The sequence below is a fragment of the Xyrauchen texanus genome, chromosome 11 (genome assembly GCF_025860055.1).
Source record: "Xyrauchen texanus isolate HMW12.3.18 chromosome 11, RBS_HiC_50CHRs, whole genome shotgun sequence".
In the NCBI taxonomy this organism is placed as follows: Eukaryota; Metazoa; Chordata; class Actinopteri; order Cypriniformes; family Catostomidae; genus Xyrauchen; species Xyrauchen texanus.
This window is the reverse complement of record NC_068286.1, coordinates 2,785,727-2,810,358: the sequence shown is the minus strand read 5'-3', so window position 1 is coordinate 2,810,358 and position 24,632 is coordinate 2,785,727. Positions and strand designations below refer to the sequence as shown.

The 24,632-nt window shown below is 42.1% G+C and overlaps 3 protein-coding genes across 5 annotated transcripts; all 3 read right to left on the bottom strand.

The window, feature by feature from the left end:
• Positions 1-407: 407 nt before the first annotated feature.
• Positions 408-7,283, bottom strand: LOC127651529 (B-cell receptor CD22-like). 3 transcript variants are annotated; one of them, XM_052137405.1, is made up of 11 exons: positions 7,154-7,283; positions 5,741-5,806; positions 5,243-5,593; positions 4,896-5,135; positions 3,737-3,991; positions 3,391-3,645; positions 3,051-3,299; positions 2,410-2,491; positions 2,266-2,305; positions 945-1,222; positions 408-813 (listed from the first exon to the last, which is right to left on the bottom strand). In XM_052137405.1, the coding sequence occupies exons 2-11, from the start codon at positions 5,790-5,792 to the stop codon at positions 759-761; spliced, it is 1,857 nt and encodes a 618-aa protein (XP_051993365.1). In that variant the 5' UTR covers positions 5,793-5,806; positions 7,154-7,283; the 3' UTR covers positions 408-758. The 3 variants fall into 3 exon arrangements, with proteins under 3 accessions (XP_051993365.1, XP_051993366.1, XP_051993367.1); XM_052137406.1 differs by lacking the exon at positions 3,391-3,645; XM_052137407.1 differs by lacking the exon at positions 3,737-3,991.
• A 2,171-nt stretch (positions 7,284-9,454) lies between these two features.
• Positions 9,455-16,117, bottom strand: LOC127651538 (B-cell receptor CD22-like). The gene is made up of 8 exons (XM_052137418.1): positions 16,017-16,117; positions 15,680-15,745; positions 15,182-15,532; positions 14,847-15,086; positions 12,129-12,377; positions 10,513-10,552; positions 9,802-10,052; positions 9,455-9,624 (listed from the first exon to the last, which is right to left on the bottom strand). Exons 2-7 carry the CDS (start codon positions 15,735-15,737, stop codon positions 10,034-10,036), a joined length of 957 nt encoding a protein of 318 aa, XP_051993378.1. The 5' UTR covers positions 15,738-15,745; positions 16,017-16,117; the 3' UTR covers positions 9,455-9,624; positions 9,802-10,033.
• Positions 16,118-19,467: 3,350 nt separating this feature from the next.
• LOC127652005 (B-cell receptor CD22-like) lies at positions 19,468-24,307 on the bottom strand. The gene is made up of 8 exons (XM_052138068.1): positions 24,265-24,307; positions 23,559-23,906; positions 23,233-23,472; positions 20,406-20,663; positions 20,243-20,275; positions 19,882-19,967; positions 19,612-19,657; positions 19,468-19,484 (listed from the first exon to the last, which is right to left on the bottom strand). Exons 1-8 carry the CDS (start codon positions 24,305-24,307, stop codon positions 19,468-19,470), a joined length of 1,071 nt encoding a protein of 356 aa, XP_051994028.1.
• Positions 24,308-24,632: the final 325 nt, after the last annotated feature.

Sequence of the window (24,632 nt, the reverse complement as noted above, 5' to 3'; positions counted from 1 at the left end):
CACTTCATTCGACACAACTTCTCGTTCCCTCCACCAGGGAACGGAGGTTACAACAGTAACCTAGATGTTTATGGAACAACCAAAATAATAAATAAATAAAAAAAAAGATTTGAGTCAGAACTTTGAACTTTAAAGGCTGAAATACACAGGGGACTCTTATTTTGAAATTTATTCACAGCTTCCAGCTGCTCATTCAAACAGATAATGGAAATAAAGTTGAAAATGATTATAATGCAGTAATCTACAACGTATTACAATATAATCAATTAATAGTAAACATAGTGCTCAAGTCTGGAGCATGTCTGCACTGTCTAAATTATATAATTTGATAATTATTTTTTTATTATTTATTTTCTATTGATAATTTTTTGCAGCAGATTTTAAATAGATTTTACGATGCATCATAATAGTTAGGTAAAGAATTATAATCGAAATGAAGTCAGAGTAAATATTTACACCCATAAGGCTTCCCATTTAAAGCTCATAAAACAAACAAACAAAAACACAAAACACTGGTACTGACTTTGTCCCACCACAAGAGGGAGACATCGTGCAAAGAGTGGAACAGTACTGGAGACAAAAATTACTGCAGCAAATGTATTTATTTCACCAAAAAAAAGGAAAAGGAAAGAAAAGATTAATGTTTGGAAACTGATATTAAAAAACAACATATGAGCATTTAACAAATTCTTTGGGAATTATAATTTTTTTAATAAAAGTGAATGAAGTTTGATTTTTGTCATAAATGCCCCCCATGATCATTTGACTCTGCTGTAAATCACTGATTGATCATCCACTGTTTCATCAGCAGATCTGTAAAATAAATAAAACCTGAGATTGTAAATTACATTTTATAGATAAATACTGACATTCAAATACAAGCCCAATCAATGCAGCAGCTACTGTATACGTCTTAACTGTAAAATACAGATTGCGTTTGTCACCTCATGGCAGCATCAGGCTGGTGAATTCTAATATTGTCATACTGGGCTTCATTCTCTTCTGGTCTCTTCATCTCGTGGTTTCTGTGAAACTGGACAGTTATATACTGGATCTCTTCAGTATCTCCAGAATTAAGAGTTCTTCCTGCAGTCTGATCTCCACTGAGGCCTCTGGGAGAAACACTCATATGCTGGGCATGATTTTGATTGGCTGTATTGACTTTAGAAAGAGCACCATCATGGGTTAAATCTCTGCCGGTTATGTTGACATATAGATCATCCTGAAATGAGGAAATGACTCATTACACTTTTTCAACAGCAAAAAGGCCTGAAAACAATAATACAATTATTGTTCATCCAATGAACATTTAATCAAAAACCGATTGACACAGATCGATTTTTACCCATTATTGCCCTGATTTTGCTTTGCATTTACACAACTTTAACCGCATTCTTACAGGCTTATCCAATGTGTGCAAGAGTTTACATGCTGTGGCGGAATGATCCGCCCCTCCGGCTCGTCATCATCGCCCTGCCTCTTAAGGCCACCCTTCAGCCAGGCTCAGGACGGGAGTTGGGCAGGAGAGCGAGAAGAGGTGCATAATTAATAAGCCTCATTCTGACAGCGGTGGATAAAGCACACCTGATGTGAATAATACATAAATTACCGCTGTCTTTAATACGCAGATCACAACTCTTCTCGGGAAGCCGGCTTTATATCTCTATGTGTGCACCCACTGGCAATCTCGTACGCCCAGGACCAGAGCTGGGAGGGTTCGGACGAGTGGATGAACCGCCGGACCCCCAGATGGATTAAATGAGTCGCCGGGGGAGAACAGCTTATGTCGTGGCCGAAGGGCTAGAGGCCAGGGAACCCTCTCACCTGCTGTGGGCCTGGGAAGTCAGGCCACCAAGGACGCTGCCGCCCCTCGCGCCACGGACCCTGTAGGGAAATGTGTGCGGCTGACGGACCCAGCCCATGCCTGTGCCATTCCACAGACACTTCCCCACCCTTCATGGAGCCCCGTCTCACCGCGAGGATGCCAGATTCCCCCTTTTGTTATGAACACTATTCACCCCTGGACACTTTTTTTCCCCTTTTATGGACTTCAAAAGCAGAGAATAATCCAATTATTTCTAATCTCATGCAAACACGGTTTCCTGGAATTGTCAGATTATTTTAATAAACTAATTTTTTGTAGTTATCGGCATATTGCTGTGCATGTAAACGCAGTGATTGGCATCAAACCTGGCATGAGGCGTCTTCTTTTGCCAAGTCTGAATATGTACATCTTTAGCAAATCTTTACTAAACTTTGATTTACCTGCTTTTGTCTGATGTCATCATGTCTGTGGTTTTTCTTCCTGTAAAAAATATGATAAAATAAAAATAAATATGTAAGTAAATATGTATTTAATTAGTTTAGTGCACTAATGCATTTGTTGATTTTGTAACTAAATGAACTCACCACACAAACAAAATGATGATAATGAAAATTAGACCTCCGCATACACCTGTGACCCCAGCGACTGCAGTCCAAATCTTAACTGCTAAAACATCATCAAACATTATTTGCTATAATGATCAAAATGAGGAACTGTGGAGGAAGGATGCAGTTTTCTCTCTTATCTCTATAGCCAAAGATCCTGATCTGGGAGGCACCAATCTTTAACACTTCGTGTAATCAGTTTAGTATGGCGAGCATCACTACTACTGTTACTCATACCGCCTGACACAGCTGGGAAAAAAAACGTACATTTAAGGAAGAACCAAGAACTAAGTTTGGAATTATTTGACTTGAACCAGCAACCAACCATTTAGCAACCACCCAGAGCACCTTAGCAACTATCTAAGAACACCTTAGCAACCACCTAGTACCTCCTGTCAGCGTTTTCTTCCAACTTGTAAACATACCATTTATAAATCCATTAATTCATCAAGTTATTCTTTAATTCCTGTTTTATTTTCATTCATAGATCGCACTTTCACAATATATTATAAGAAACGCAAAACCAAAATGTGGACACTAGCATTAATGCATGAGCTCATCATCTGTTATGTTTGTTCACCACACTTCCTTCCTCCACAGAATCACTCAATCATTTTCACCTTTTAAAGTGACTTGTACAGCAGCTGATCTCTGAGATCCATGTAGATTCTGAGCCACACAGTAGAAGAATCCACTCTGTAGTGCACTGTAACTCTGTCCCGATCCAACAGATGAACTTTCATTCACCTTAAACCAGGTGTAGTTCAGAACAGGTGGGTTTGAATCACAGCTGCAGGTCAGATTCACTGAATCAACCAAAACTATTTCACCAGATCCACTCATGGACACTGAGACATTCCTGGGTGAGTCTAAAACACACAAAAGAAAATGTATAATGATGTTTTGATATTGATAATCCAGTGATCTGTTACAACAGTTACTGCAACATCATAAACTCACACATGACATTTAAAGTGACAGTATCAGAGTATTTCTCTCCAACTTCATTTCTGGACTTGCACTTGTATTCTCCACTGTGATCAGAGCAGATACTTGTGATGCTGTAGATTTCTCCAGATCCAATATATTTTGTCCCTTTAAACCAGCTGATGTTAGCAGGTGGGTTTGAATCACAGCTGCAGGTCAGATTCACTGAATCACTCAAAACTATTTCACCAGATCCACTCATGGACACTGAGACATTCCTGGGTGAATCTAAAACAGACAAAAGAAAATGTATAATCATGTTTTGATATTGATAATCCAGTGATCTGTTACAACAGTTACTGCAACATCATAAACTCACACATGACATTTAAAGTGACAGTATCAGAGTATTTCTCTCCAACTTCATTAATGGACTTGCACTTGTATTCTCCACTGTGATCAGAGCGGATACTTGTGATGCTGTAGATTTCTCCAGATCCAATATATGTTAACCCTTTAAACCAGCTGATTTGTGCAGGTGGGTTTGAATCACTGCTGCAGGTCAGAGTCACTGAATTACCCAAAACTATTTCACCAGATGGATTCACCACAACAAACGTCTCCTTTGGGGAATCTATTGGTAGATTATTTCCAGTGTATTAGTGACAAGAAGATCAATCAAAGCTATTTATACCATGGTCTGTTCTTATCCTCAATTCTGATTGGCTGGAATGCATGCAGTTCAAGCCGTTGAATGCAAAAGTAGTTCCGGTCAGTTTTAATCACCGCTTAATATGAATGTGTTGTTTGTAACCATAGCAACGTAACATTACAGCGCAAGTAGTGAGCTATAGCAACTGAAAATATTTCCTAACCACATTCAGAATGGAATTCAGCTTGTTTTGCATGGAGGGTGAGAGATTGAAAGGAGGACCTATTAATTGTGTCTTTCGTGGTCCAGCAAGGCGATGCAAGGCAATTTAAACTGTAATGTGTTGTGTATGTTATGTGCTGAAGTGCCGCCTATAGCCACTAGAGGCCCCCATGCGCACATATCTCTGATTCAAACGCTGAAAGAGAAGCACTGTTTGTTTGTGGTGAACTGCTACATTTATGTGCCACATTAATGTGAGAACGACAATTTCGCTGGAATGCCAACCCCTCTACCTTGCATTTAAATTCATAGTTTTGACCAAGTGTGAGGTTGCACTACTTTTTCCTCTGTGTCTGATTTAGAATAGGCGGAGCTGTAGATCTGACGAACCTTAAATCAAATTAAATGTAATTGTTTTTGTCATTCCAGTCAGAATTTGCGTTGCAAGAAATATATTAAAGCTGTAACTAATAAATTCTGGCAAGTGACCATGGTATAAGTAGGATAATCCATGGCTAGGTGTACGTTAATTTAATTAAAATGCACTTTGCTTCAAGTTGGATGGTTCTTCTTCTCCATGTCGTGATTTAAAATAGTTTAAAGAACACCTAGCCGTGGATTATCCATTACTAAAGCCTCAAAGAATGACTGAGTATATTTTTACATTTAACATTGAGATCAACATGAGGTGATGTGAGTTTGTGTCCGTGTACAGCACAGCTATATCTGCCTGCATCCTCTCTTCTGACTGACTGCAGGAGGAGTTTATTGTTTCTCTCAGTTAATGACTGTGTGTTTTTCCACCAGATGAATGTTGTTCTGTCAGTCAGATTACAGGTGCTTTTACATGTCAGACTGACTGTATCTCCCTCTGTCACGCTCTCAGGAGACTCCACATGAAGATCTGACAACAACAACACACTGATACTGAATATTGTAACTATCACCATATTATTAGGAGCTAATATGTGAGATATTACACTAAAAAGTTCTAAACCAGATGAATGTTACCTGTGATATTAAGAGTCACTCCAGGATAACCAGTCCATCTTCCATCAGTTATATTAGTAATGAATCTGAAATAGTACTCGTGTGAATCCTTCTGTGTCACATCATTCAGTCTGATGGTGCAGTTCTGCTGTTTATCTCCCAGATACTGAATCCTCTGACTGTATTCAGAGTCATCAGACAGATCTGGAGGCTCTACACCCTTTTCGCGAAATTCGCTAAACCAGAACACTTTCTCGATCTTATATCCAGGAGGGTGTTTATAAGTGCAGGACATTATCACTGATGACCCCTTTAGTGCACAGATGTATGAAGAGCTGTAACTCACACCCCAATCATCAGCACTATAAACCCCTGAAAAGAAAAATTTGAATGTCCAATTTATCCATCTTGTTTACAAATGCTAAGCTAAATCTGATAAATGACTAATTTGTGATGATCAGTTAGTGAAGGACTTTAAAAAGTATAATAAAAATGTGAATAGAAATAGCTACAACTCACCAAACATCATGAGCAGAATGATCCAAGAAAAATGTGTCATTTTGACTGACATCACTATAGAAATACCTACAAACACAACTAATGTAGTGTCACTGATTGTAGCTTCAATAATTATGATCAGGAATCTCACAAAACCAAGTAAGAACATGTCAATACTAAAGCAATTCAGCATGATTGTGAGTGTGGTATTGCTTTTATACAACAGTTCAACAAAGTAAGGACAAACCATGAAGTGTCCCAAAAATGATTTAAGCTACAATAAGTATTCAGGATATTGCTTTGGAAGAGCCAAAGCAGCAAATTCAAAAGATGCACCCAAAACTCCATTACTAATTTGAAAGCGTCACTTTGATGTCCAGTTTGTGAAAGAATCGTTCTTTTGAACCGGTTCTTTTTAGTGAACAAGTTGAACCAGTTCACCAAATCAGATTGAATCTTTTGAAACAGTTAGTGTCTCGAGTCAATGCTGAGTCTTAACCTGTTTCTTTGACGTGCGTGATATTCTGACTCAAAATGAGCCGGCGATAACAGGAGTATGATCCTAGAACTGGTGAACCGCACCAACTAGTATGTTTATGAATTTATTGTATTACCGTTTTATAAACGTATGAAGATGATCTTGTCGCAAAAGATCATGAATCAACAGTAGTACACAGGGGACAGCTGCTCTCGAGTCAAAACAGTACACTGACATTCTAGTGCAAGGCACATACAGAGTACATACTAATTAAATTAAAAAGCAGCGTTTTGCGGTTTAATAATCACAGAGTCACATAGCGATCGGCTTTTCCAGAGTGGGAAGCTGCCGTCATTGGTACCATAACGTCAGAGCTCTTTGGTCCAAATAACACTGAAAACACTTCACAATAAAAGTTCTGTCTAGATAAAAGCTAAAATTATAAGAAAAAAGTATGACAGAAATATATCACTACTGTACAGTTATGCAATATTCACTGTAATGCTACTACAAGTGATAATAATAATACAAATTCAGTAGCAATTGTATTATACTTAAGCAGTCTGTAACATCTGTGATGCTCTGTTATGCGGTTGTGCTGTGAGGGTCTGTGTATAAGCAGTTCATTTGATTAAAAATAATACAATAATATGATAAAGATTTGTTGTTATATTTTCATTCGATTAAAGTTCAAATGAATACATTTATTTAAACACCATTTTGATATAAACTGTTGACGTGGGTTTCAGAAAAAAAAAAAAAGGGTATCGGACTCGGTATCGGCGAGTAACAAAAATGAAGTATCTGTACTCGTACTCGTTCTCAAAAAAACAACTGGGCATTTGCATTCCTTGTTTCAAACCAGCATACAAGGAAAATTACATTTCTTATTTTTCCTTTAATAATTAACAGTATGTTATGAATTAAAGACAGAAAGGTGTGAAATGCTCTCTTACCGTGCTTCACCTCTCAGCTTTAGAACCACAAGATGCTTTTTCTCATGTAAAAGAATACAACTTTACCATTAAGAACATAATGTACATAAACTGACAAGACAAATGAAGCATCATACCAGTGTTGAAGAATAAGCCAAACTGAGTGAGGAACTGAAAGAAGACTCATCATGCAAAGATTTTGATGCAAATAATTCCAAAAGTGTTTCTTTAAGATGTGTATGATTTTTACATATAGTGGAGCTCTTTATATCTGGTCAAAGAAAATATCATGTGAAGACTTGGCATTGCTTATTTTTAAGAGTGTTTATTCAGTTAACAGTGACATTTTTTCCACACATTTCTTATGCATGTAATATGACCCAGTTAAATCGTACCTAATAACATTAGCACAGCACACTCGCTTCTTTACATTTTTAGTTTCTCTTCCTCTTTTGCTTAGTTGATGAGAGGCAGTGAACTGCATCAAACCTTACGAAAATCCTGAACTGGCAAAAGCTGCATCCTGTACACACAAATATTTTAACATGCCTCTGTTCCTCTTTAATACTTCCAATACTGCAAGAGACCTAATAGTGAAACATTTGAAGAAAAACTCTTTTGCAGCTTTTCCAAACGTTTGTACTAGGGCTGTTGATTTAACGTGTTAATTTGGTGCTATAATAAGGAATATTCCTTCCATCGGAGCAATTTAAGATTGAGGTAACACTTGGTTTCAGCAGTGGGCAGTAAGTGAAATTTTATATACACTGAATAATTGTTATTGTTGTTGGAATGTTGTTATGGACCATGTGCGACATGGATGGGTTAAGCCTTTGCGCACCATCTCCAGGAAAGGAACGGGGTCTGACTTGGTGTGGCAAAGCTAATGTAACAGGGAACGGTTAGGCATTGAGAAGGCAGGAACCGGTTGAACAGTCAACATAAAGGTTTAATGATATAAAATAACTTAAAACCACATAAACATAAACAAACACAGACACACATGCAGCATGTCCTCTCTCTCTCTCTCTCCCGAACAGGTGACTCCGGACCACCTTTATCTCACTCTCCCGCTGAACAGCTGATTCAGTGCCGGCCATGCACCCTTACAGCCCGGCCATGCCCTCCTCCACATCACACTCCGCCCGATTCAGGCCATGACACCACCGAACTGACTTAACCCCCCCCCCCTTCGTCGCCCTGTCCTCAACTGCTCCACCCCCCTCTGGCAAACGTCAACTCACTTTTCCCCAGCAGGCGGCAGCAAGCCCTCTGACCCCTGGCAGGTAGAACCGCTCCTCTCCTTCTTGGTGGATGGCAGCATATCCTCCGGATCTCAGTAGCCAGCAGCAACCCCTCTGTCCCGTAGCATATGGCCACAGCTGCTCCTCTGGTGGACAATAGCGGCAAGGACTCCTTGACAGAGCACCCCTCCTCCCTACCGGGTTTTGACACCACTGTAACAGGTAAAGGTTGGGCAAGGAGGAGGCAAGAAACAGCTGAACAGTCAACATAAAGGTTTAATGATATACAGTAAATGAGCTTAAACAACATAAAACATACAAACACAGACACACATGCAGCACAGCCGTGTGCGTCTCTCTCTCCCGAACTGGCGTCTCCGGCCCCCCTTTATCTCGCTCTCCTGCTGATCATCTGATTCAGTGCCGGCCATGCACCCTCACGGCCTGGCCATGCCCTCCTCCTCATTACAGTTTAATTTGAATGTACCACCCTGTGCCAACCTTCTAGCCCCGCCCATGACAAACAGGCTAATATAGGCTAAACCTAATAAAACATGTTTCTTCAAGACCACATCTGTGTCTTATAAGGTTATCAACAGTCCAGTATACCACGTGATCATCCTGTATTAATGGAAACCAAATTGCATTTAATATTTAACCATGTAATTTGTCATGTATTTTAGCGCCTCACATCCAAACAGAATATGTCAAATATAGGCTATACAACAAAACTTTTGATTTATCATCAGATTGGCAGTGCCATAGTCTCACCACAAGAGAGAGCTGCCATGATGAGTGACATGGGGAGATTATTGGAGATCAGTTTATTTATTTTCATATGAAACAAAACATACAATAACAATAATGCTTTGCCTTATAAACTATATACATGATCAATAGTCAAATTCCTTTAGAAAGACAAATAAAATTTAACATCAATTACAGATAAAACACAAATGTTTAAGATTTCTTTAATGGAAACAAATATACCAAAAATAAATCAATTATTACAGATTTGCCTCAGTATCATAGGAACTTAAAAATAAGGGGAAATAAGGTTCATACGCAAATGGCACTACATTGCAACATTTAATATTAAATTAGAAAAAAATGTAATCTTGCTGTGTCTGGATTTAACCAGAAGTTTGTGGATTTTTCTTTCCAGGTTTGAAGATCCTAAACTGATCCACTGATCATTTGACTGTGCTGTAAATCACTGCTTGATCTTCCACAATTTGAACAGCAGATCTGTAGAAAATATCCAGAGGTTGTAAATGACATTTCATACAGAAATACTATGAAGCAGAATAAAGAACATATAAGGGTGCAGTTAAAAAGCGCTCTCTATGGGGTTAGTTAAATTCAAAAATGTTTTGATATTTTAATTAGATGTCAGAATTGTTAAATACTATTTTTGTTTCTCACCCAATAGCAGCATCAGGCTGGTGATCTCTAATGTTGCCATAATGGGTTTCAGTCTCTTCTGGTCTCTTCATCTTGTTTTTGAAATGTTGGACAGTTGCATACTGGATCTCCTCAGTATCTCTGGATTCAGGAGCTTTTCCTGCAGTGTGATCTCTCCAGTTGGGTGTAACAGTTGCATAGTGAGCATCACAATCAGCCGATTCACCAACATCGGGGATTTGGGCCATCCTCGTCACATTGAAAAGATAATTCTAAAATTAGAGGAGGTGAGTTTTCACGTGTGCTGAGTGTCAAAAAGCATTTAAATACCCCAAATATAATCTAATCTGGGTCTATTGTAGAAGGTGCAATTCATTACAATTGATTTTAAAAGACATTGTGTTCTTTTATCACACAGATCTTTTTATTTTCTGATTAATTCTTGTCACAGACTGCTCCAATTAATTCAAATATAAATATGTCTAATTTAGTCTGCCATTCGGAATATTTTAACTAATTTAACTAATATCACAAAGAAAGCTTTTCACTTTTACTCTACTCAAACCAATTAAAATGTAATTGAACAAATTAAAACATAAATACAATTGAAATATAATATTATAAATATAATATAATATAATATAATATAATAATGCGTTTTTTACTTTTTTCACAGTGGAACACATATTTGACAAAACGCTACATCTGCAGTCAATATATTATTTAATTCACCTGCTTTTGTATGATATCATCAGGTCTGTGTCTTTTCTTCCTGTATTAAAGAGTCAGTAAATTAAAGTCAGTAAATTTGTATATTCATTTGATCGGTTGTAATGTTTTGGTTTATCTTAGACAGAATTTGCTCACCACATTAACAAAATGATGAGAATGAAAATAAATATTCCACATCCACCAATGCCCCCAACAACTGCATACAGATCTGTGCTTTTTCCTAATACAATTAAAGGTCAAGATTGATTTTGTATTGTATAAAATTATTTTCTTTATGTAACTTATTTAAAAAATAAAATAACACATTTAAATATCACAAATCTCTGTTGTAAAAAACTTTTACAGGAGAAAACATCTCGGTTACTGTCGTAACCTGCGTTCCCTAATGGAGGGAACAAGATGTTGTGTCGATGTAGTGACACTAGGGGTCCATATGTAAAAACGCCACAGTACTGAACCATTGTTATGTGGACTGCTGATGCATCAGACTGCACGTAACCTTCCCCAATGCCCCAAAAGACTTCACATAGTTCCCCACATCCCTTGTGTCGTGTCTACGACGGCTGGTGGTAGACTGTTTAGATCTTCCACATCCCGTCCAAGGGCCAGACGTGGAGGTTCCAGAGGTCTGGACATGGATGCCAGAGGGTGCCCCATCCCTGAGAAAGAAGGTCCTTCCTCAGGGGAATTCGCCAGGGAGGTGATGTCACGCGGAACATGAGATCCGAGAACCAAATCCGAGTTGGGCCAGTACGGGGCCACGAGAGTGACTTGTACCTCGTCCTCCATGACCTTGCACAGGACTTGTGCAAGTAGGCTCACTGGGGGAAATGCATACTTACGCAGTCAGAGAGTACCAGAGCGGGCAGTGGGTGTATTCTTGGGAGGCAAACAGATATACCTGTGCTCTGCCAAACTGACCTCAAATCAGCTGGACTGCCTGAGGGTGGGGTTTCCACTCTACGCTGAGTGTTACCTTCTGTCACAGCGCGTCCGCTGTGGTGTTTAGGTTGCCCGGGACATGAGTGGCGCACAGCAACCTCAGCCGCTACTGTCTCCAAAGTAGGAGACGGCGGGCAAGTTGCGACATGCGACAAGAGCGAACGCCGCCTTGGCAATTTATGCATGCTACTGTTGCTGTGTCGTCTGAGAGGATCAACACGTGTTTGCCATGGATCAGCGTCAGAAATATGTGCAGGGCAAAAAATACAGCCAGCAACTCTAGGCAGTTGATGTGCCAACCCAGCCGCGGCCCTAGCCAGGAGCCAGCGGATTCATGCCCATTGCACACGGTGCCCCAGCCCGACTGGGAGGCGTGAAGTGTGAAGAGTGAATGGCAGGAAGGGGTGAGGGTCATACGGTATGTGCCGTGGCACCATGCCCATCTCGAGACTCGAGTCTGAAGCCAGTGCTGATATGCATCAACCCGAGCGGCGTGACCATCATTGAGGATGCCATATACAGAAGGGGAACCTGACTTTCCAACTCTTTACATTTAGACATTTTATGTTTGTTTGGATTTCCAAATTTACTCTGTAATTTCTAATATCTTCAAAAACACTATAACACGGTTTAATTCTAAAGAATTCACTAAAGAATAATGCATTGATACACACCTTTAACAGTGACTTGTACAGCAGCTGATCTCTGAGATCCATGTTGATTCTGAGCCACACAGTAGAAGAATCCACTCTGTAGTGCACTGTAACTCTGTCCAGATCCAACAGCTGAGCTTTCTTTCTCCTTAAACCAGGTGTAGTTCAGAACAGGTGGGTTTGAATCACAGCTGCAGGTCAGAGTCACTGAATCACCCAAAACTATTTCACCAGATCCACTCATGGACACTGAGACATTCCTGGGTGAGTCTAAAACAGACAAAAGAAAATGTATGATGTTGTTTTGAGATTGATAATCTAGTGATCTGTTACAACAGTTACTGCAACATCATTTACCCTCTTCATCGTCACCCCGCCTCTTAGGGCTGCCCTTCAGCCAGGCTCACAATAGGAGTTGGGCGGGAGAGCAAGAAGAGGTGCATAATTAATAAGCCTTGTTAAGTCAGCGGTGAATGAAGTGCAACTGATGGGAATACTGATTCATCACTGCTGTCTTTAAAACACAAAGTGCACCTCTTCTCGGGGAGCCGGCTTCAAATCTCCATGTGTGCACACACTGGCATCCTCACATGTCCAGGACCAGAGCTTGGAGGGTTCAGAGCTGATGAAATGGTCTGCTGCCGGACCCGTTCTTCGGACCCCCGGATGAGTTGAAGAGTCGCCGGGGATCAACAGCTAACTTTGCTGCGGACGGGCTAGATGCAGGGCCGCCATCCCTTCACGCTTGCCACGGGCCTGGGAAGCCTGGTCGCCAGTGACGCCACCGCCCCTCTCGCAGTGGACCTTTGAGCGGAGCATGAGCGTCCGATTGATCCAGCTCCTGGGCCTTCCTATGGACACTAACCCGCCCTTTCACGGAGCCCTGTTCACCATGAGGATGCCAGATTCCCCCTTTATTATGAACATTGTTTCCCAATAAACCCCTGGGTGAGGCTTGATACCATACCCACTGTGTCTGTCTCTTTCTCACAATGTCACAGTGGTGGAGAATACAGGCACTTTTGTGGGCAGAGATGGCACAGTTGGGCACCAACAGTGAAGTCATTCTTCCTCTCATTCTCATTTCTCATAGAAAGCCTGGAATGGGACGGAAAACACGAGGACGGCCTCCCAGCTACAGGAAAGGTTAAGTGGCACTTAATAAGCATTTACCCTGTGGCTGGCTGAGGCTGTCATATTAATTTGTGTTTTTTTCTCTGTTCCCATCTGGGTGCGAGTGAGAGGAAGAGCTGGCCCGGAGAGGTATTCCCCATACGTCCACTCCGACTGGAAGGTCTGGTTGAGGATGTATCATTCCCATGTGAGCAGCTAAAGGGTGTGAATCTCCGGCTCTGGACTCCATGATTGGATAGGAGTGTGGGAGGAGGTGCCGACGGGGTGACACTTGGGATGGGGGGGTGTGGCAGAATAATCTCTGGCTCGTGAATTCAGCGGAGGAATTCCCGACTAGACCAACTGTGGGTACTAATTACTCTGTATAGGTGTTCCATAGGTGCCGGTTATCATGGTAACCCACTGTGATGTATTTTCCGAGGTACGGTCCCCCTGTCAGGCAGACCCACGTCTCCCTTGGGCAGTCCCAAGTCTGTTTGTAGAGCTCCTCCCTTATTAGGTAGGACCTACCACCGCACCACTTCCATATGTGGTGTAACAAGCCCATGTGACATATTTGCTACATCTCACCTCCCCAGCCTGGGCAGGATGTGGTCTCCACGGGGTCTTTTCCCCCTGAAAGAATAGGACTGGAAAAGAACACCTTCCCAGATGCATATTATAGCTAGATGGCCCCAGCCTCATCTAACACTCTATGAGGAGAAACATAGAAAGAGAAAGGGCCGCTGCTGGTGTGGCCTGCACCCATGCTTGTCTCGTCGCTTGTTCCCACCCCTCAAGGGAAAACCTTGGTTGGATGCCAGGAACCTAATAAAAGCAATATGATGTCTTAGTGGGGCGTTGGGGAAGTTTACTGATGTAGTCTGATGCCCATGCTCTTTTGGCACGCAACAGCTTGCTTGAACCAGCATCAGCAGATCACATAACATGGTTCAGTGTAATTGCTTTTATTGTATGGGGCCACTTGTGTCACTACAATCAACACAACATTGAGTTAATGACAGAAGGGGAACATCTAGGTTACTAGTGTAACCCCGTTCCCTGATGGAGGGAACAAGGCGTTGTGTCCCCCTTGTCACAACACTGTACCAAGCCACTGTAATGGCCGAAACTTATTCTCGGATCCTCAGTGCAGAACCTGACTAAACAGATGCACGATCCCTGCCTTTAATACCTGTATGTCCGGGGGCGGGACATGCAAAATCTGTTCGGCAATTTTTCATTGGCCTTTTTTCATATTCAGAGGTATCCAAGGCTCTCGAAAGAAGCCCCTTGTGTCACTACAATCGACACAACTTCTCATTCCCTCCATCAGAGAGCAGGGGTTACACCTAGACATTTTCTTGGGGTCAGTTTAAGGTCTATGCTCTTGACTTTTTTCACCATGACTTCAAGAGTCTTCCATTTGGGAGACTTCTGAATTTTAATGATACTCATAACACCCCCAAACACTCACTCTCCATGCAAGGGAGAATTTGACAGAGGCTTTAGACCCACATCATATGCTTGCAATACATGCAGCATCCTCGTCCTCAAATGGTCCATAAATGGTCCACAATGAATTGTCACTTTGTAATAAAAGTTAAAGACTAAATATATACTTACATGTGACATTGAGATAAACAGGAGGTGATGTGAGTTTGTGTCCGTGTACAGCACAGCTATATCTGCCTGCATCCTCTCTTCTGACTGACTGCAGGAGGAGTTTATTGTTTCTCTCAGTTAATGACTGTGTGTTTTTCCACCAGATGAATGTTGTTCTGTCAGACAGATTACAGGTGCTTTTACATGTCAGACTGACTGTATCTCCCTCTGTCACGCTCTCAGGAGACTCCACATGAAGATCTGACAACAACACAACACTAATTCAGCATGTTATTGTACTTTTAATGACTAAATTGAAATAGGAGTACAAACTGCAATTCATGAACAAACCCCACCTGTGATATTTAGAGTCACTCCAGGTTTACCAAACCATTTCCCATCAGGTTTATCAGTAATGAATCTGAAATAGTACTCGTGTGAATCCTTCTGTGTCACATCATTCAGTCTGATGGTGCAGTTCTGCTGTTTATCTCCCAGATACTGAATCCTCTGACTGTATTCAGGGTCATTAGACAGATCTGGAAACTCATTATTAACTTGAACATCAGTTTTGGTCCAGAACACTTTCTTGATCGTATATCCATTAGGGAATGTATAAGTGCAGGACATTATCACTGATGACCCCTTTAGTGCACAGATGTATGAAGGGGTGTAACTCACACCCCAATCAGCAGCACTATAAACCCCTGAAACACAAAATGTATGAACAAATTAACAGCAGAAATGAACATGCTGATGCAAGTGTTAAAATTCAAGGAAACACATCTGCCATGACAGATGCTTAAAGAATAAATTGTAAATTTTTATGAGGTGATGTAACATCAGCAACTCACTCTCAATGGTGAGCAGAAAGATCAAAGGAAGAAGAGCCATTCTGACTGAAATCACCATGGCGACACCTGCAGTATAACCAAAATGCAAATTTATTGCCATATGAATGCAGATTTCTTCATCTTAATTTTAACATACCTGTATGCCAGTTTCTAAGCTATAAAGCCCGTCAGTTTAGTCAACAATGAGTCTGCTGAATCTTGATGTTACTTGTTTCCAGATGTCATTGAGCAACAAAACTTCTCACAAAGCTCTAAAGCAACATATTCAGAAACAATAATATTTTTTTCTCAAATGCAACTTCTTGAACTAAAACAGAGAGAGTAGAACTCATCTTACCGTGTTTATTGTACTATAAGTCTTGTCACAGATGAAGTGATGAAAGTTTATAACAGAGTTGGCATGGTGGATTACAGCCAAAAGAAGCATTCTCACATATCCATTTCTTCCTGCTTTGGTGAGCTTCCTGCTTCACTGAAGAGTAAATAATTTGTGTACTGTATAACATTCCTTTGTGTAGATCTGTCATGATGTAATACAACACACACTTTGCGAAGGGACTGTTAATGAAGGATGAGGAAGTCATAAAGTTACAGTAGCTAAAACAGCCTGTGCAGTGGTAAGCAGCTGAGAGAGGGTGGAAAATGGACACGAAACATTTATTTACTCCTTTGATGCAAGACACCTTGATTAATCTTAAAGGGATTGTTCCAAAAAATGAAAATTCTTTCATCACTTTCCCTAATGCCATCCCAGATGTGAATGACTCATTTTCTTCTGAAGAACTCAAATTAAGATATTAGAAGAATATCTCATCTCTGTAGGTCCATACAATGCAAGTGAATGGTGGCCAGAATCTCTAAAAATCACAAAGTCAGAATAAAAGTAATCCACACAACTCCAGTGGTTAAGCATTTCGCACGTACGAACAAACTGGTGTGATTACACTAGTTTGGTGATGTGACATACAACATCTGTGGAGAGCATGGCCGGGAGAGGAAGAGCGAATTGTCAACTGTGGGAAATCACCTCTAGCAGCTGTTTTGTGTTGCTGTGAAAGCTGGAGGGATAGAAAGGCAGTCCAAAGAGAGAGAGAGAGAGAGAGAGAGAGAGAGAGAGAGAGAGAGAGAGAGAGAGAGAGAGAGAGAGACACAAACTGACTGTGTGTGCATTTATGTTTACATTCCTGCTGCTGATTACAAGCCAAAGAGGGACTGAAGCGGTTGTCATAATGAACCAGCTGCTACATCACAACTTTATTTTTATATGTTATGAACTTTCAAACAATCACTAAATAAAAGTAAGGTAACTGTAGAGCGGAGGGGGGCGGGTCCCCAATCAGCCTGATGGGGCGTGTGAGGGATAAAGGTGGCCAGTGACAACAGTTCGAGAGAGAGTATTACGGGAACCAATGTAAGGAGGAGGGATGCCCATCGCAGAGTCATCAACACTGCCGCCCACCGAGCGGGGCACCGCTGCCATCTGCCGGGTGACGGAGTAGCCCTACGCCCGGACGTGGGGAACGGCCGCTGTCCGCGGGGCGAGAGGAGACTGGCTGGAGCGATGGAGCCACTGCCAGGGGTCCCCAGACACGCGAGGGGAGGAGGGAAGCGACTCTCCGACCACCTGGAGTGGTAGGGCTGCTGCCAGTAGCGGAGGAGTGTCCCCATGGTTCGCCGGGCACAGGTGGGGCGTTCTGTCTGCTGGGGGTTGAAGGTTTGACTCCGGTGCGCCCGGGGAGGAGAGGCTGTCATGCGCCTGAGCGTGTGGAGGAGTGATCGAGGAGCACGCGACGGCACATCAGAGAACCAGTGAACGAGCTGCTTCTCTCTCTCCGTCGCTCCATGTTGGCCTGTCCCTCACCTATTTTTTATTTTCCCTCCTGTTTCCTCCCAAGTCAAGGAAGGCGGGGATGACCAGCCGGCAGATGGGGCGCAATGCACGATATGATAAGTGTGGTGAGAAATTTATAAATAATTATGTTATTCTGTTTTTTGGTGATTAGTGCATATTGCCACCTACTGATTGGAGCTGGTCAAAGGTGGGGATTTTAGAAAAATAGGACTTAAATATTGACCAGTTTCTCACTCGTATCATATCACTTCTGATGACATGGATTCAAACACTGGAGTCTGATTAAAAACATTTATCCTGGATTTTTTTGGAGAGCTGAAATATTCTTCTAAAATGTTTCATTTGTGTTCTACTGAAGAAAAAGTCATACACCTCTGGGATGGAATGAGGGTGAGTATATCATGAGAGAATTAAAATCTCTGTGTAAAATACCCATTTAAGTGGAACATAAAGTGGAACCATGAAAAACATGAATCCTGAGTTATACCAGGTGACTCTTGAACCGAATGTTAAGCCATTAGTTGGGATGCTAAAGCTGGTTGGATATGGGTATTTCAACCAGAAAACGATCCAAAACCTTTGAGAATATCGCCAAAAATGTCTCAAGAGGCAATAATTGTATTTTTGCAGGCCTGACCTATAAAATGGAGATGTTCTGGCACAGGATTGGCAGTCATTAGCCAGGACTTCCTGTATTTTGGTAGAAATGTAACATCCCACACAGGATACCTATTGTCCTGTATTGAAGCACTGAGAATGATCAAGTGTCCGAGATTTGCATAGCAAAAAGTTGGCAACTTCACTCACACATGCCGTGAAGTTGATAATGTATGCCAGAAACCATCACAGTGGTTGAGTTCTGTAAGGAGGGATGGACAAAAATCCCTCAAAAGACGTCGGAGACTGATAAGTGATTATAGAAGACATTTGCTTTAGCACTGCTAATGGAGGGGCCTCAAATTACTGACATACACTTTACTTTACCTTTCTTTATAATTATCAATGCCAAGATAAATGGATGGAAGGAACAAAATAAGCCCAACATTTTTGTGTGAGTTTTGTATGCAATTTGCAGATATAAGGCAGAAAACTGCAAAACTCAGAACTTTTGGAGGTTTATTTTCTGCATTTCATGTACAAACATCAGCAGGAGTTCAACATGCATTTAATGCAACAAAACACCATAAAACATCTAAATCAAGCAAATAAACACAATTGTGCACAAAGCAAAATCTTCATCACTTTTTTTCATATCCTTGTATAAACAAATATGTCACACTTATGAAAAGTCAATTATGCTAATAATTTAGGGCTTCACCAACCCAAAATGACTAAATTTATTGAAGCTTTTGGTGTGTGTGTCACAATTGACTATAGAATCGTCCTGTCAGACTACACAACAACAGGACAATGAGGCAAAATACTGCCAGACTGAAAAGGATTTACTTTTTTTAGAAACATTTCCAAGATTTTGATTTCATTAATAAAAAGTGATTTTCTGTTGTTAGTGGAGCTGATATCTACTGGTAACTTGTCATACACAAAAAAAAAAAAAAAAATTCCTGGACCATGCAAAGGCAAAACGCAGTAACTACATATTATATTTAAATATACTCATGACTGAAATCTGGTCTCTTAGACTATGCTCTGTCCTGTGACAGCAAGGTTTGGTTCAACTATGCTTGGATTCAGAGAACTTTAGATTATGAAAATGTGACAATCTATGTTTGGCAGGACAATCCATCTTTTAAAGTCATTTGTCTCAGTATCAGTGCAGTTACTGTATGGATCAACATATCTACCCTCATATCTGAAGAACTACCTAACTTTGAGTAAACGAATTGTCTTTGGAACACGGTTCACGCTTGTTCACTGTGAGTGTGCCGTAGTCATCACTGAAGACCTGCCCACGGGGTCAACATTTATGTATATGTTATCACTGGAGTCCACATACTACAAGGAAAGACAGAAGAACACAACATTAAAATCAGCAGTAGAATCAGCATTCTGAACACCTCCATTATTGTACACGTGTTCAAGACGTCCTCAAGTGCACATGCCCCCTAGAGGTTGATCTCACCTTTTTCACCCTTTTCGCCGTTTCGTGATCCTTTCTCCTGTTCTTGCTGTGAAAGAGAAACAACATCTTTGTTATCTCTTAACAAAGGCATCAAGCATGAATAACATTTTAAGATTAAAGCCCTTAAAATACCATATTACACAATAAACAAACAATGTTTCTGCAATTTGTCCATATTTTTTAGACATTCTGCCACTGTTCATCTAACTAAATAGAAGAGGATGGGAAACCCAGGGGAAAGAGAGAGGGGAATAGGATGGGAAACGTTACCTTGGAAAGACTCAAACCAAGGTCTCCCACACAAGCACCATTTCCAAGTATTTCAAAGCAGCCATACTTGACCACAAGGGCCACAGCTACAACAGTGAAGAAAATGTAACTACGGTACTTTTAAGAGTCTACTTCCTAATATGCTCAAGAGTGGCTGATGTCATGGGCAAATTGCTCTTTGCACTTCCTTTTGAAATAAAGATCTAAATAAAGACCAATACTAGACACGACAGATGGATGAGATACCTCAAAAACAATCCAACATCGAGAATACATTATCATAAAAATAAATGCATTTCTTACCAAATAAACATCAAAACCAAGAGAGCAGTTGCAACTCCACAAAGTCCAACACCAATACCGATAGCTACTGAGAAAGAGATGCATCTGACTGCTGTAATACAGTGAAAAAGACCAGTCAAGCTTAGCCATTTTTCAGTACTGTGAAAGCATAAACAAGAGAACAAAGAAACGTGCATATCTGAAAACTGTTTAAATATTAGGGTGTCCTACAAGAAGCTTACATGTGACATGTAAAGTGACAGCAGCAGAGTATTTCTCTCCAAATTCATTTCTGGACTTGCACTTGTATTCTCCACTGTGATCAGAGCAGATACTTGTGATGCTGTAGATTTCTCCAGATCCAACAGTTGTATTCTCCTTAAACCAGGTGTAGTTCAGAGCAGGTGGGTTTGAATCACTGCTGCAGGTCAGATTCACTGAATCAGCCTCCACTATTTTGCAACATGGACTCATCACTATAAAAGTTTCCTTTGGGGCATCTAGAAAAAAGTGATTTTGACTCTTTAGTTCATTGTTGTTACGAACGCAGGAGAAGGCAGACGAGGAGTGGGGATCTAGATGCAGCTTTATTGAAAATGATCAAGACAAACGACTGGAACAAACAAAACATCCACGATGGGAGAACAAAACAAACACGAAAAACATCCAGAACACAGGCTGGGGAAACATCCACGGAGGGAAAAGGTAACAATTACAAACACATTCAACGATCGACAACGACTGGGGAACAAACAGGGTTTAAATACACAAACACCATAATGACTAAATGACATGCAGATGAGAACGATGAAGTGCATGGGTAGTGATGAGGGCAGGAAATATGGGAATTGTAGTTTGTGACAATTGACTAGTGAAACACGGGGCAGACAACAAGGGATTGTGACATAACCCCCCCCACTAAGGAGCGGGTTCCAGATGCTCCAAAAAAAAAAGAGAAAAAATACCCACAAAAAAAAAAAAAAAAAAACGAAATCGTCAAACAGACAGTCCAAGGGGGCACACAGACAGTACAATGGGGCACAAAGGGCAAGCAGGCAGTCCACGGGGGCACAAGGGGCAGACAGGCAGTCCAAGGGGGCACAGAGGGCAAGCAGGCAGTCCATGGGAGCACAAGGGGCAGACAGGCAGTCCAAGGGGGCACAGAGGGCAAGCAGGCAGTCCACGGGGACACAAGGGGCAGACAGGTGGCCTGGGAGGTGGCCACAGGACAGGGACATGTTCAGGAGGCCTGGGAGCTGGCCACAGAGCAAGGACAGGTTCAGGAGGCCTGGGAGCCAGCCACAGGGTAGGGTCTGGGTATGGAGGCCTGGGAGTCGGCCACAGGACAGGTTCGGGAGGTCTGGGAGTCGGCCTCAGGGCCACAGCCATGGAAAACTCAGAGGGCGGAGCCGTGGTAGGTGGAGCCATGGAAGTTTCAGGTGGCGGAGCCATGGAGGGTGGAGCCGTGGAAGACTCAGGTGGCAGAGCCATGGAAGGCTACGGAGGCAGAGCCGTAGTAGGTTCCGGAGACAGGGCCATGGTAGGCGGGGTCATGGAGAGTTCTGGGGGCTGAACCGTGGAAGGTGGAGTCATTGAAAGCTCAGGAGGCAGAACCGTAGAAGGCTCTGGAGACAGAGCCATGGTAGGCGGAGCCGTGGGAGGCTCAGGAGGCGGAGCCGTGGGAGGCTCAGGAGGTGGAGCTGAGGGAGGCTCAGGAGGCAGAGCCGTGGAAGGCTCTGGAGGCAAAGCCGTGGGAGGCTCAGGAGGTGGAGCCGAGTGAGGCTCAGGAGGCGAAGCCGTGGGAGGCTCAGGAGGTGGAGCCGTGGAAGGCGTAGTCAGCGTCGTAGAAGGCTCAGTAGTCGGTGTCGTAGAAGGTTCAGGAGGCGGAGCCGAGGAAGGCTCTGGAGGCGGAGCCGTGGGAGGCTCAGGAGGCGGAGCCGAGGGAGGTTGCGCCGTAGAAGGCTCTAGAGACGGAGCCCTGGAAGGCTCTGGAGGCGGAGCCCTGAGTAGCTCGAGAGGCGGAGCCGTAGAAGGCTCTGGAGGCGTGGCCCTGGGAGGCTCGAGGGGTGGAGCCCTGGGAGGCTCGAGATGCACTGGCTCTGGGACGGTCGAGGCTACAGGCGCTGGCTCTGGGACGGTCGAGGCTACAGGCGCTGGCTCTCTGACCGTGGCAGGCGTGGGCTCTGGCTCGCTGACTGTGGCAGGCTACAGGCACTGGCTCGCTGGCGGTAGAGGCTACAGGCTCTGGCTCGCTGACCGTGGCAGGCGTGGGTTCTGGCTCGCTGACCGTGGCAGGCGCGGAAAGCCCAGAGGCGGAAGCCAGGATCGAGAGAGGTGGTTCCCTGGCAGCGAGTTCTTCCAAGACAAGACTCACATACTCCTTCCACGTGTGATCTCTGGGTTCCGGCAATTCCCAATGCAGGCATGTTGGTAGTCCGAGTCGGTAGATGGTCTTCAGGGAAGCGTCATTGAAACCGGTGTGGATGGCAACAGTGGAAAAGAAGTGTGAGTACTCGCGGATGATCATATCCGCCTGGGCCAGTTCGGTGAAGAAAGCTGTTAGATCCATTATTGGGTCGATCGTTCTGTTACGAACGCAGGAGAAGGCAGATGAGGAGTGGGGATCTAGATGCAGCTTTATTGAAAATGATCAAGACAAACGACCGGAACAAACAAAACATCCACGATGGGAGAACAAAACATAAACACGAAAAACATCCAGAACACAGGCTGGGGAAACATCCGCGGAGGGAAAAGGTAACAATTACAAACACATTCAACGATCGACAACGACTGGGGAACAAACAGGGTTTAAATACACAAACACCATAATGACTAAATGACATGCAGATGAGAACGATGAAGTGCATGGGCAGTGATGAGGGCAGGGAATATGGGAATTGTAGTTTGTGACAATTGACTAGTGAAACACGGGGCAGACAACAAGGGATCGTGACAATTGTGCTTTAAAATCCCCAATGAATGGGGCATTGTTTCCATTTAAATCTTAAAGAATCATTCTGAATAATGAATGCATGATTTGACTGTTCTGGTTGAGTTTATACGTACATTTAACATTGAGATAAACATGATGTGATGTGAGTTTGTGTCCGTGTACAGCACAGCTATATCTGCCTGCATCCTCTCTTCTGACTGACTGCAGGAGGAGTTTATTGTTTCTCTCAGTTAATGACTGTGTGTTTTTCCTCCAGATGAATGTTGTTCTGTCAGTCAGATTACAGGTGCTTTTACATGTCAGACTGACTGTATCTCCCTCTGTCACGCTCTCAGGAGACTCCACATGAAGATCTGAAAAGAAGTCACGTGCCCCCAGTTTATTAGAAGCTGACATTGTAGAAAATGCACTGAAATGAACTAAACCTGATGAATGTTACCTGTGACATCAAGAGTCACTCCAGGTTCACCAATCCATCTTCCATCAGGTTTATCAGTTGTGAATCTCAAATAGTACTCGTGTGAATCCTTCCGTGTCACATCATTCAGTCTGATGGTGCAGTTCTGCTGTTTATCTCCCAGATGCTGAATCCTCTGACTGTATTCAGGGTCATTAGACAGATTTGGGTACTCATCATTAACCTGAACATCAGTTTTGGTCCAGAACACTTTCTCGATCTTATATCCAGGAGGGTATTTATAAGTGCAGGACATTATCACTGATGACCCCTTTAGTGCACAGATGTATTTAGAGCTGTAACTCACACTCCAACCAGCACTATAAACCCCTGAAACACAAAATATAATGAAGAAATTAAGTTTTGATAAGCACTTTAGTACTCTTAGCACTTGAAAACAGCACTGTATAACAGACACTATTATAATATTCTCAAACTCTTGACTGATGATGTGATAAACGAGTGTGAAGATCTTCATGAGTTTTTATAAAAGGTGTTGCACAAAAGCAGAAATGAACATTCAGACGTGTGAAAACTGAACAGAGAACACAACTGAACAAATGATCAGATCAACATCATGATAGCAACTAAAACACATTAAACAAATAAGCCGATGATTTGATTAATAACATTAAATGAAATAAGTACACAGTATTTCTGGAGTGATGATGTAATGGGAGAGACTCACGTGGAATCACGAGCAGAAACATCAGAGGAAGAGGTGGAGCCATTCTGATGATATCATAATATAAAATTATAAACTATACAGTGTTGATCTTTGAAATCGATTTCATAAACATTATGTATATCTGTTTTAAGAGCACCATAAACTGACCGTTAGCATTAGTTACTACAGTAGCATCAGTTTCATGTAAATGAACTGGTCATTGAAATGTAAAGAAAATATTTCTCACATCAGGATTCATATCATACGAGCTTCATTTATTGCATTTTTATGTGCATATGCATCATTTTTCATTTATGTAAAAATGTGTTTGTCTTACCGTGCTCAGCTAAGTTCGATTTCCAGCGACAAATGGGAGTATTGTAGCACAA